The sequence below is a fragment of the Antrostomus carolinensis genome, unplaced genomic scaffold (assembly GCF_000700745.2).
Source record: "Antrostomus carolinensis isolate BGI_N321 unplaced genomic scaffold, ASM70074v2 scaffold50178, whole genome shotgun sequence".
Lineage (NCBI taxonomy): Eukaryota > Metazoa > Chordata > Aves > Caprimulgiformes > Caprimulgidae > Antrostomus > Antrostomus carolinensis.
Window position 1 is genome coordinate 9,342 of NW_010331865.1, and position 13,790 is coordinate 23,131.

Here is a 13,790-nt window from a genome sequence, read left to right on the forward strand (position 1 = left end):
GAAGGCTGAGCAGTATTTTAAAACAAATGTTTATGCAGGTAATATTTTTAAAACAACAAAAACATATTTTCCAGTTATTTACTGAAAGTATTTGATTAAACCTTTAGCATTGTATTTGTGTATTCCAGTTGAGAAGCATCTTAATTTCTTTAAACGTCACACTACTTTTACATGAGAATTCTTAACAGATTTGAACTCCGTTCATATGAGCAGTATTTTAAAACAAATGTTTATGCAGGTAATATTTTTAAAACAACAAAAACATATTTTCCAGTTATTTACTGAAAGTATTTGATTAAACCTTTAGCATTGTATTTGTGTATTCCAGTTGAGAAGCATCTTAATTTCTTTAAACGTCACACTACTTTTACATGAGAATTCTTAACAGATTTGAACTCCGTTCATAGCTGGGTAACATATTTAAGTCAAGCCTTTGAATCAGACTCTAACTGAAGAAAATCAAATAGGGTCTCAATGTGGCCCAGAGATGGTTTTGGTCATAACAAGCTATTTTAAGGGGTCTTTGTGGGTGCGATTTTTTTTTGTTTGTTTGTTTTTGTTTTTTTTTAATTATTCTGACATGCAAATAGTTCCCCACTGATATTCAACAATTTTTAGTTTGCTGGTAGTGTCACAGTGTGGATACACATGAATTGCTTCGTATCTGTCTGGCTCCACAAGAGTTCTGTAGATGAAATGGGCCATTATGCTATTCAGGCACTAGGAAACAATGTAATAGCTAAAAGACAGGTTTAAACCTGCTGAGTACTTACCCAGTTTTTCTTTTTCTTTTTCTTAGAGTCAGCATCATTACCACTGCCAATGCTTGAGTGGCTTGCAGCACTGTTGATACTGGAAACACTTTCTGAAGAATGTTGCCGCCTTATACGTAAATCTAAAGAAAATAAAATACTGTGAAATCCATCTGTCTCTGTTTCAATATAGCAATCATTCTTGTATCTATGTAGCATCTTCCTCCTGAAAGGGAACCTAAAGGAACATAAATGGCATTGATTCTTGCAGTGGCTTGGATTCAAGCTATTGTAGTCTGCGAGAAACCACACGGGAGTCAATGTGATGCATACAATTAGGCTAACACTTAGGAGCTTCTCCAATCTAGGGTCTTATTGGTACGAAGGTGTTGACCCCACACAGCAATCTATGCAGGCATAAGCTCATATCTGAGCAGTTTCTGCTACAGATGGGCTACTTGACTTATTACTGTCATGTGTACTACAGTTCTGAGGAGCATAGGGACTACTTGACTTATTTAGACGCTACCTTCTATTATACCATGATGGCAATAAGCAGGCAGGTGTTCATTAAACGTGAATGAAACAAAATAACTGAGAAGTGGAGAATGTTAAAAATGACTAGTGAGGCTTTTGTAGTTTCAATTTCTTAAAAGCCTTTGATAACTGTATCTTAACCACTGGAAAATATTCTTGCAGAACATATCCACTAATACCAAGGGAAATTACTTTTTAGATTATTTTTTACTTCCTAGAAGTTAGCTTTGCTATACCCAAGCCGTGCAATGAAATGACCTTAGGGCAAATATCTAAATAATGACCTCTTCAAAGAAAGATCAATGACACTCTCAAAAATGAATGCTGCTATTTTTTTTTTTTTCGAGTAATTCCTTTGCTGTTGCTTATCAACAGGCACTTCTGAAGTGTATATTTATCATGAGATGGCTGCCTAACTGCAATGAAAAATTAATTCAGAATTTAAAATGCCTGCTTTCCTGCACTGATTTAGCACTTAGTGAAGGAGCTGAGCTGCTGTCAGTCTATCTCTTCACAATGCGGACTGCAATTTTCTGAGCTACAACTTACACTGCATTTCCAAGGTATAACCCTGTCTTGCCGTAAGACTTTGCTATTGTCTTGGGTTTACTTCAGTACACAACTGCAGCATCAGGGTTAACTCTTGACACCCAGCTATCAGTTCCTGGCCACCCAGTTCTGAGAAGACAAGGCTCCAGGAACTAACTCTGTGGGAAATAGGAACCTCATACCACAAGTATGTCTACCATGCACTACAGAATGTGCCTGTCATTGCAACAGAGTCCCCAAAACAACGGAATAGTAGTGACTTAGCTTTTTTTTTATGGGGAGAAACTCTGCATTTATTTTGATAGTGACAAAAACATACCTTTGTGGGTATGATTTGGACCATTCAGGGCTCCTTGAATAGCAGCTTGTGCAGCAGAATTTTGGGCTTTCAGCATTTCAATGGTCTCCCTTAGCTCTATAAGCTCAGATTCCTGTGGGAAGAGCAAAGAGAGCTCAAAATATATGGCACAATAACTCTTTGTCTAAGTTGAAATAGTGACAAGAGAAGGGTGGTCAAACTGAAGCTCATGGGACTACTTGAGTGAACATAAGGGCAACAACTAAGTAAAATGCATGTTTTCTCACTCAGCTAACATTCTTTTGCATTATTCTATATAAAGTGAAGCTACAGTTTATTGGATTAATGTGAACCTGAATTGTGCATTTTTCAAACAATTTAACTTGATAAATAATAATTCAAATTAACCCCCCCTGTTTAATGGCAAATGTCTGGCAAATTGGGTAAAATTACTCCACTTGAGTGAAGGAAGCTCTGTATTTGAATGTACAGCCAATTTTAACTAAGAAATAGCTTTTATTACTGCTGCATTAAACTTGTCCTTCCAGCCTGTATTTATATAATAAGGATTAAAGGAATCTAATGTCAGTAACAGAGAAGAGAGTGAAAAGAACATATTACAAATCTTTTAGAAAAGAAGCTTGGAGATGATCTGTTTCAATGTCACTGCTTAACCTCTTCTGGAAAGAAAATCTGAGGGAAGTTTCACTTCGTAAAATAGTCAAAAGTTTTGGTTCAAAGAAAATTCCATTGTGTTTGATTGCTTAAAACAAACAAAAAAAAAGTGATACAAATATTTTCTATCCATTTCACCATGAGTGTCACCATATTTCATCTGTTGGCACTTAACCAGACTGTGAAAAGTTATTTTTGTAGATAGCTACACTGACTCCAGTGGTAGCTCACTGATATACAGCTTCTTTCATAGTTTGGCTCAATGAGGCCTTTCTGTTTATAGGATATTGTTCAAAAGGAATAAGAACAGAAAGCTGCAGAAATTCAATCCTGGAAGGTGCTAAGCAGCCTCTTAATCCTGAGCTTGGTACAAAGGCTCACATCACATTTACTACCTATCAGGTTTAAATTTTTTCCCCAACAGTCAAAACAGCACAGTGAAAATCAAGACTGTTTCTTTATGAACAGAATACCCAACTTGCATTAACACTCTGAATGGAGTTATTTTTCCTTACTTAAAGTTCTTCTCTTCTGATACTGTTATTACTCTGACAACACTGGCAAACTGGAAAGAAGCACTCCAGCAGGTTATGACCAGTCTTTGTTACAGGATCTTTCAGTACTGATTAAACCTAGAGTCGCATATGTTTTAATTAAAACCTGGAAACGAAAGATTTTATCTTCAAACTATTCTATGATATTGTCTGTGTAAACCTGATGCTGCACAGTTTAATTCTCTTGGTGCTTTATGAAGATTTGATTGCGATGACCATTAAAGAAGGATCTGTCTGTCTTATTGTCACAGCTGTCCTTGTTTCCTTTCAGTGTTTTTTAAACAAAACTCTAATATAATCTGCTGACTGCTTTAGTAAACATACCTTTTGTTCAGCTGTCATTGTTAGACTTTGCAATCGGCCAGTCATATTTCCCAAGCTTTTTTCGAAAGCTGCTACTAGATGAGCCTGTAAAAAAAACAGAAGAGAAAATATGTCTTGACAAGGGGGCTTAAAAGCACTTTACAACTTCCAAGAATATATAGAATTTTTTATACATTTTGTCTGGACAAACAATATCCAGACTCTGTGAAATTCAGCACTCCCACTTTGGGTTTTGTCACAGATCTATCTATGTTTTTTTGTTTGTTTGTTTGTTTGTTTTTTTTTTTTTTCCTCCAAGCCCATCTTCTGCAGTTCTTTTCTATTAGTTTTAAGCTCAGACTGAGTTCACTTGGACAAGTGAAGCAGCCAAGTGAGCCCAGTGTTCCTCAGGCTTCCTTAGTCCCCAAGAATATTACCTTAGGTATCTCTGCCTGGAAATGAATTATGGATTTAATGCCCTGCTTTGAGTTTATTGATATATTGTCCAAAAGAAGTCTGCTCCCAAATAGAAGTTCAGGAACAATTGTTTTCAATTATTGAACATTTCAACATGGGAATTCAAATACTTTATCTGAAAAGGTAAGTTTTAACCTCTTAAATAAAACACTTCAGAGGCATCCTGAGACTTAAACAAAAAATATCACAGTTAGTTTTATAAAAGGTCATTACTTAGTCTATTCATCTTATATTGATTATAAATATATGTGTTCTGTGTGCATAAAATAATAAAAACTTATATAAAAAATAAATGTAATATATAAATGTGCAAATGTATTCACAAAATACAATCTTGAAAACTGTAAGCTCTGCCTCTCAGTAAGAAAAGCAATAAAGTTAAAATTTATTAAAAGCTTTTAAAAAATAAAGTTTTATTTTATTTTCTAACAACATTCACCCTTTATGCAAGCAAAATTTTTATAAACAATACATCAAGTCTTCATTAGTTCTAACTGACATTGAGCTTTGTAGGCAAAGAAAAGGAAGTGGTCATAAAGAAACCAACAAGCTAAGGCAACTTGTACAGCCAAAGGAAAGTAAGAATTTATTTTTTATGAAATTACATAAAATTCCATCCACTCCTCTTACAACACCAAATAGTAAATGCAGAAGGAAATACTTATTTTCTCTTTACCATCTCAAAAGAGGTAATAGGCAAAGTTTTCAAACATAGGCACTACAATACACTTGGAAATATAAATCACAAACAAGATATTTATATGTACAAATGGATTAACTAAGCTTCCTCACCAAGAAAATTTATTTTTTATTATAACAGTACAGGCACACACAGTGCCTGGCAAATTTTTCAGTTACAGATTTGCATGCTTGTACAAGCATAGCTGAAAATGTTCAAACGTATGTGGTTGTACTGAATCTGAGGTATAAGCAGAAAAAGACATAGTCCAAAAAGGATTCTGTTATACACTTTAGAAGAAAAAGAGCTTCTTGTCACCTTGCTCTGTATGCTATTCCTCAAACAAAAAAAGATTATCATACATGTAATAGTGGCCCACTCCTGTGTTTCGGAGATGTTATACTAATAAGTGGTTTTTGTGTTTTGTGAATATTTTTGGACTGCTATAAACATTTCAGTATCTTGTAAACTTCTTATTTTATATTTATAAAACTTATTACAAGTTTATTCCCTGTAAATTATATTATTAGTAAATAATTTATTTAATTACTCATGAGTATAGTGGTCAATCCATCTGCTTCCTCCATCTGCAGGAATCCCTTAGGGATAATTCTTTTGGTAAAGGATACATACACCAGGGAATAACTTTTGATAAACGTGAAACTAGATACATATGCAATTTCTTAAGTATTAATTCATAATTGTGCATAGTTATGTTTTAACATTTATAACTTGGGTTATATCCTTGAAGTTATAACTTTAAATAAAGTGAACCTGGAATATATGTCAAATACACCTCTGAAAACTGTCAATTGATGGAAAGATATTCTGTCTAGTTTGGAAACTGCAGTCTTTGGTTGTTTTCACTACTCTAATCCTCTGAAAAGACAAAATTAACTATTTTTTAAACTTACTTTTCATTTTAATAATTAGCTATATATTAAAAATATCCATACAAATTTATGGTGTTTTAATTCCAAAGATGATAACCACTGAGCCAGAACACAATCAGAGACAAAGTAGATGCACTACCACAGAATTATAGCCAAATGTCTCTTGATTACATGTGTTTAACAGGAAACTAATGGAGCTCACTGTTCCCTGCCTCATAAAAAAATCTATGACTTGGCTGATGGCCCATGGTTCTGCTTTACCATGAGAATAACAATGGGGACTGAAGGCTTGAAAAGATGAATGATTTGCTTAATTATGCATTGCTTTTGTCCATTTCTCACAATTAGACTGTGATAACCACATTTCTTTGGTACCTAACTATGCATATTTATGCAAAGTATTCTCCTATCCCATAGCTACAACTTCAGTTTATAAGCTTATATTGTACATTGATAAACCACAAGGAACTTACAGGAAAAATTAAGGAACCCATAGGAAAAATTAAGAACTAAAAAGCATCATTAAAAATGTCATCAATGGTCACTGAAGCTATTAAGTTATTGTCTGATATTCTCTAGAGAAAGACAGCCATGTCACAACTATGGATTCTTACTAAAATTCAGCCTGTGAATTACAATTTTTGCATTAAAAATGTAATTGGATCAAAATGATGGATCCTTCCTAACTCATTTGAGATAAAGACTATGAGGTCTTGATTTGATAATAATAAAGAAGCATAATTCAAAGGCTGATCAACTGAAAACTATTCAAGAAAAAATCTTCAATCACATTCAATCACTTCAATCACAAAAATCTTCACAATGCAATTGAATTTACTTTAAATAAATGTAATAAACATTTTTAATATGTAATAAACATTTTAATAATGTAATAAACATTACTTCTAATGTTTATTACAACAGAATACTCTTCTATGAAATACAAAATATTACTTTCACATTCAGAGTAATAAATTGTGCTGCCTTTCCCCATGGTAGCAACTGTTTTTTTATTCAGCAGTCTAGGGAATTCCTGCTTGTTGAAATCTTATGCAGTTTTATCCCAAAACACATACAATGTAATAAAATAAGATAAGTTACTTTGAAAAAGACTATACTATCAGTATATTTATATGTGTGTGGAAGTATTCATAAAAATTATGTATGCATATATCCCCATTTAATATCAGTCTTTGCATTTAAATTGTTAAACGCAAAATAATTCAGAAAATAAAAGAATTGAAACAAATAGAAAGAAGTAACTGTGACTTTAAAAATGTTCATTAGAAATTAAAAATTCTAGTTAGAAAATTATTTTACACTTATAAATTTGGTAATTGATTTTGATTGGATGGGTAATCCTCAGTTTCTAAGTATTATTTACTTTACCCAAAAGGATACATTCTTTCATTCTCGTAAAAATATTTAGGATGCGAAAATTTTTTTTAAAGTTAAAGCCAATTCCTTACACATTAGAAATCTCTGTGTTAGATTCAGTAATTCATTCATGGCATACGTAATTTGAATACCATACAAAATATCCTGAATACTGCATGTGCTTTAAATAACACTTATTCTAAATGCAAAATATATCTTCACAATTGAATGCACATTTGTAATTGGAAATAGATATACTGGAACTAGAGTTAAGAAACTGGGCATTACTGGAAGTATTCCTACAGCAAAATATATCCATCTTTAATATGACATACATATTAGATACACAGTTGATATATAGGTCTTAAGCTGTAGATCCATCACCTATGGATTAATCTTGACTTCTATTAACATGTGAAATTCCCATTCAAAATAGTCAAATAGATATATGGTCAGGGAATTACTAGGATGACAGATTTGATTTTAAACATTTCCTTCTTAGTAAACGATCCCAATCAGCCAAACCCTGAATAACTCAGCATTTAGGTGTACAGCCCATCTTGAATGTGACACTGCCATATTCAAAGACTATCTGCTGACACACTTTGCGATTTGACCTGTGGTGCTCAGGTTGATAAAAAAAAAGGTAAATAAATAAATTTCCTCCCACCTGACACGGCTGAATGACAGGAGGTGTGAGAGGCCAGAAGGGATCGGGCTGATTGCAAGAAGCAATTGTACATCTGGTGACTTTTTCTGTTCGCCGCCTGCTATTATCTTGTTTTTTGGCTGTAGGATAGTGGTTCAGAGCTGGCCAAACAAGAGTTTTAGCCAGCGAACCCCCTCCACTTTCTACTGGCATCCTGGGTCTACCTCAGTTTGCAAGCATGCACCCTTCAGCTTTGTACAGTACAAAGCACTGATCAAAGTCCCTCTGAACAGGCTGGATTCAGGCTGCTCGCTGGAATTTGAGCCCTTGTCAGTCATGTACGAAGTCTGCTGGTTGGACACTTTCTGCACTGAAATCAGGCCCTTTCTTAATTAGTATTGAGATTTGCCCTTCAGCAACATCAAAACAGGCATCAGGGGAAAAGCCAGAATCTCAGAAAAAAACTGTAAATTAAGCATCCAAACAACAGCTGGGCCCTGCTTGAATTCAATCATATGCAGGCAAAACACTTTGGGGGTTAATCAAATGAAATAAACTGCTGAAATCAAACATAGTACTTGAGTCCAGCCAACAAAACCTGAATAATACATGAAACCAAATAAGAAAATCCTTAGGAGAGCTTTCCAAAATGCCTGAGAAATGCTATAACTTCCAATTGACAGATTTTGAAATAAAATAATATACCAAGCAAAGGCTTGATAAAATAGGTCAAATTTCAGTCTGACAGTCTTTTAATGACACGTGTACTACTGTCACCAACAGGCTTTTGTGGTGAAGCGAAGACAGACATGATAGTATTTAAATGAGATGAGTAATATGCTCTTTTTTCAATCGCGTAAGATACTTTTGCTCAGTTCTACAAAGGTAACAACAAATTCAAACCCAAGATGAACTGTGAGGGAACAAGATTTCTGGCTATTAATAGTTTCCTTCTCCAGACCACAGGGAGGAAAAAAGTGCTGCCTATTTTCAGACATTGAAAGTATGGAAATTTGGAAGACCTTATGACTGAGGCTAAGATGATTGCATTTATGGTAAAGGTATTATAAAGGACTGAGTAATTTTCTGGTCAGCAAAGGCACTGCAGAAGATACTCTGTTCATGCAGTTCTCTGCCTGCCAGAGATGAATGGATCCACAGAAAAGATAGTCAGTGATTAAACTTCTTTTATGCATTAGACTTATTGTTTGTTCAGGTTTTACCCTACTTGCATGCAACTGTGACTCAAAATGAAGGTCACAGTGGTATTATCCATTTAGAGAGTAAAACATGGTTTTGATTTCTTCTCTAAGGGTAAATCCCAGTTTTTGTGATTGGGACTATTTCTTCTTTAAATACTGGTGAAATGTGTCTCAGATTAGGAGATAAATGATAAAAGAACATATGCAAGTAAAGCATTGCTAAGACAGTACAAGTTCATGAAAATTAGCTCATCTGGGTTTTTCATAAATTTGTCAAATTAAATTAAATATTTGTCAGTTACTCTCATCATTTTTCTGAAAAGCATATAATCACTGGCATTTAAATATCGATTCTGTAATTAGACTAAATTTCAGAGGCCATATCACAATTAAAACATTAAATATACACCTGTTTTCAAGCTGCATTTTGTTCCTGATGTTTAAGTGATAATTTCTAGAATTTATTTACATAAAGTACTCAAATGATTGATAGAATTAGTACTAACACATCTTTAAAGGGTCTCTTTTGATCCTTTGGACTTATGTGGAAATTTTTTTTTTAATGCTTTACATCTTCTGTACCAGAAATAGCAGAGAATGAACTCAGAACCAGGCTTATTGTGAAATACTTTTCAATTTTTGGTTTTGTAAAGTATATCTCTCAAGACAACATTCAAAAATATTATTTACTTATAGTATCTAGTAATATCTGCTTTTCTTTTAAGATTGTATTCATTGTGAAGGCATCTAAATCCCTTGTTCATGCCTGGAGAATTTGAAGCCTCTAAGTTTCATGCTCCTGACAAGTTTAGTTTTGAGGGAATTTCCACATGTTGGGGATTTGGGAAAAGGAAAGATTTCTCTGGTACCAATTAAAAACCCCATGTGCTAAAAGGATCAGCTTTAGGGTGGCTTATAGGTTTAGAGTTTAAGGGCTGTCTCCACGGAGATGGATTAGAAGGTGGGTGACAGAGTCAAAAGAACTTGATTAAATTAACCTTTATACAACATACGGCACGCGTGCACATATATATATATATATATATGTATGTATGCATAAAAGCACATACAGGTTTACAAATGTGGTACCTTCTGGATAGACAAAACCAGATGCACATGTATATATTTTTCAGCTGTCCTGTTGAAAATATTACCTCTCAAATTAGATCAGTAGAAAACCTGTGAGCATTTTTACTAGGTGTTCAGACATCCAGAGGCAGAACATGGGACCAGATCCCCAACCAATACAACGTGAGTTATACAGATCAAACCCAACTTATTTCTCAACCATGTAGCAAAAACAGTTTGAGTGAAAACCAAAGTGTAACTCTCTGTTTTTAAATTGAATAAGTATCTTTGAAATACAGACCAAATCTAATTGTAAGTTGGAGCTGACTTTGAAAATTTGCCTGGAATAGGTAATATTATTCTAATAGTATTAGAAACTAGTCTGTACAGTCTTGACTACACAAAGGAATACTGGCCAGAGATATAATCAATGACTTCTAAATAACACTGGGGATAATTTGGACAGTTTGCCCAAATGAACCAAACAATGGCCTCATTGCCTCAGCTGCAGAGGAGAATACCCTGTTGTCCTCACTCTATTGCACTTTTTACTATACTATAGGCTATAGCATTGCTGGGGTTACTGAAAAAGTCACTGGGGTGACTAAACACAGTCATCTTGCAACTCTCTTTTTCAACACATCAGCAAGAAGGAATACACCGGTGCTTTCTGTTCAGAACTACTGGAAGGAAGAAGGACAAACTGCTTTTCTACCCCCAGAATAAAGTGAGGAATGGTACCAAGAGTCCAAGTTATCCCCATCAGAGGGGCTCCCACAACAGTTGTAGTACAGGCATCTAAGCACAAACCCACCACAGGCAAACAATTTAGTCCTACTGATGTGGCACCACTGCTCAGAATCAGAGAATGCTTTGGGTTGGGAGGGACCTTTAAAGATCATATAGTCCAATGCCCCAGCTGTGGGCAGGGACATCTTTCACTAGATCAGGGGCTTGCAGGAAGCAAGCTAGGTCCTCTGGATGACAGCAGCTCCTGTTGCATTGGCATTAACAGGGCACTCAGAGTGGAAGTAGGGATGTCTGCATTTGTGCTGTGTCACAAGCTCAGCCACAGCTTGCCTACCTGTGCTCCTCACCACAAGGCAGAGCTGCTGCAGCCTTGTGTTCTTGGTGGAAAGAAAAGCCCTGAAGAGAACAACGGACTTGTTAGCAAACACAACTACTCGAGGCATGCTGGCTTAGCTCTTCTGAACCTCTTGGTGTTGGTTTTAGTTTATTGTTCTCAGGAGAGCTGAGTGAAGAATTGCCCCAACTAGCAAAGATGAAGATCAGTGTCTAAAACATATGAGAAATGGAACCCCATACTGGGGATAGGCATGCTGGCTATAAATTCCTGAATGAATAACCCAACTCAGAATCTAGCTTTTGAAATTATGAACATTGCAGGACTCCAATATTGTCTGCTTCACTAGTTCTTTCTCAGAACTCAGGACAGACTGGCAACCCACACTGCTACAGAAGTACAAATAATCACAGGTGTTCTGCAGACACCCAAACAGAGCAGGAAGTGCTAAGAGTAGCTCTTCCACATTTCACTTATGGCAGCCCTAACAGAACAAGCAGCTTCCAGACAGCTAGAGATAATTTTCCCACAACATGAACACAGTACTACTTCACCAACTGAAATAATTTCTTGAAAGTAATGGCCATATTTATAGCTCTAAATACTCAGTACATCTACATTTCAAAGAAAGGCACACTCTAGATTGCCCAGAATATCAGGAAACTGCTATCTTGAAATGCAAAATTATACTCTCTTGCAACTGCATCTCAGTTTTCCTTGGGAATAGTAACTAAAGTTATATCCTGAACTGCATTTAAAATCACTACGCAACAGACTGTTCAGTAACCATCCAGTAACATCATCTGAAACCATAGTAACCAGACAGGATTGGAGCTCACATTCCCTATCTGGCATTATTTTCTGATAATGTGTTTAATAACTCAGATTACCAGTGTACAACAATTGGAAGGAACATCAGGGAGCTCTCTATGACATAGCCCAGTTTCCATTAGTTAGGTATCAACACAGTTATTGCAGCATATGAATTCTGAATATAATTGTATACTGTTTTTTCCTCCACATCTATCTGTATTTTGCAGGGCCTATCTTTGTGACATTAAACTCTAATGAATTCTATCAGAATTTGCAGTTCATGCCCTTTCTTTGGTTGTGCTTCCTTACTTTTGGGTTTCATTAAATTGATTCTGGGGAAAAAGTGAAACTGAACTGGATAGGACTATTGTCACATCCAAAGTGTGGAAACTCTTATTTCTATTTCCTCTGTGTTTAATTACAAGTTTTCTTCTGCTTGAAGCTGAGGCAATACAGACACTTAAAGAAATAATTAATTTGAAAAACACCAGAATAAATAAATAGTAAGAGTCTCCCAGACCACGTATTGGTACTTGAATTGAGTAAGAGCTATTAGCCAGTCTGATAATCTATTCTCTGTACTGTGTATGATCACAAGCAAAAATACTTACATTTGCTGAAAGCTGAGATGTAAGGGTAGCAACTTTCTCTTGTGATGCAACCAGCTCTCTCCGTAGTTTCTGAATTTGCTAGAAAAAAAGAATGGTTTGCTGTCTTAAGGGATCAGTAATAGGTTTACAATGTCTTAGTTTCACATTGTAATCTTAGAACTATTCAGAAATACAAATTATTAAAGATTGGCACTTAGTGCTGCTCCAACTGTTTTCCTGCACTTAACCAGCATATGAGCTAGGATCCCAGTTAGGGGAGCACACACAGGCAAATGCTTAATTACTTCATATGTACATTCCTCAGCACATATAAATGTCATGGTTTTTTATCAAATCCCATGAGTTCCAAACATATCCTTAGTGCAATCAATGTTAACAGCCCTGGATGATGGCTGAGGTTATGAAACATGAAAGAATTTGGGTGAGGTTCACTTTGCTTGACTGTAGACGTGATGCAACCTATGTATGTTAAACATCTACATTAGATTCAGATGAAGTGCCAAAAATTATTCCCCCACTGACTGGCATAAAGAAGGCTTCAGTGGCTAACTCAGACACAGATTTTTGCTTACTGGATGTCTTAAGTTAGATGAGGTACAGTAATAATTTATTTTTTTTTTTTAAACAGTACTTTCTACAGTCCCTGTGTTTCAAGCATGCAGCCTCTTTAAACTTTACATATCTTTCAAAAACTTGCTTGCAAACTTAAAAATTTTAATTTAAATGTGCCTGTTGACATGAACATAAACTTAATTCAAGGATCTTGCATTCTTTTATGAAGACAAAATCCTTAAGAAAAATATCTGCTAACATTTCAGCTAGGGTAGGTATCTAGTGTGAACCTTGTGCACAATTTTAAGCTCATTTAACTCTATTTGACATCTTACAGGCACTCCAGACATTGCACTGAACTTAAGCACAGCATGGAGTTTCACTTTGAAGCCACTTTCATATTCAGACATAAAAGACATTATTCCAGACTAGAGAAGTAAAATGTTTAAAACTAGACTAGGAAAGGGAGCACATAACATTCAGTAGTAAAGACTATTGCAGTACTTTAATTTTATGACTCCCATGAAAACCAGCAGGGAATATTGCACAAGCTTTAAGAATGAAAATGTTCCTGTACATCTATGATACAAAAATAGCCAGGTCATTTACAGTAGCTCAGAGCAAAGGAGACAGATTATTGAACTATTCTCCATCCTGGACTGCCACTTTTATTTTTCCAAGTTTTCTCTTTGGTTTTCAATAGCAATTATTTGACCT

The 13,790-nt window shown here is 35.2% G+C and overlaps 1 protein-coding gene across 1 annotated transcript in view; it reads right to left on the reverse strand.

The window, feature by feature from the left end:
• Positions 1–13,790, reverse strand: part of LOC104529113 (neuron navigator 3) — a gene marked incomplete at both ends in the record, with an annotated part of 48,360 nt that overhangs the window by 8,639 nt on the left and 25,931 nt on the right. Inside the window, 4 exons of the mRNA XM_010173316.1 lie at positions 774–895; positions 2,158–2,269; positions 3,690–3,773; positions 12,522–12,599. Of these exons, the coding sequence (XP_010171618.1) occupies positions 774–895; positions 2,158–2,269; positions 3,690–3,773; positions 12,522–12,599 (396 nt within the window). The remainder of the gene's footprint in view (positions 1–773; positions 896–2,157; positions 2,270–3,689; positions 3,774–12,521; positions 12,600–13,790) is intronic.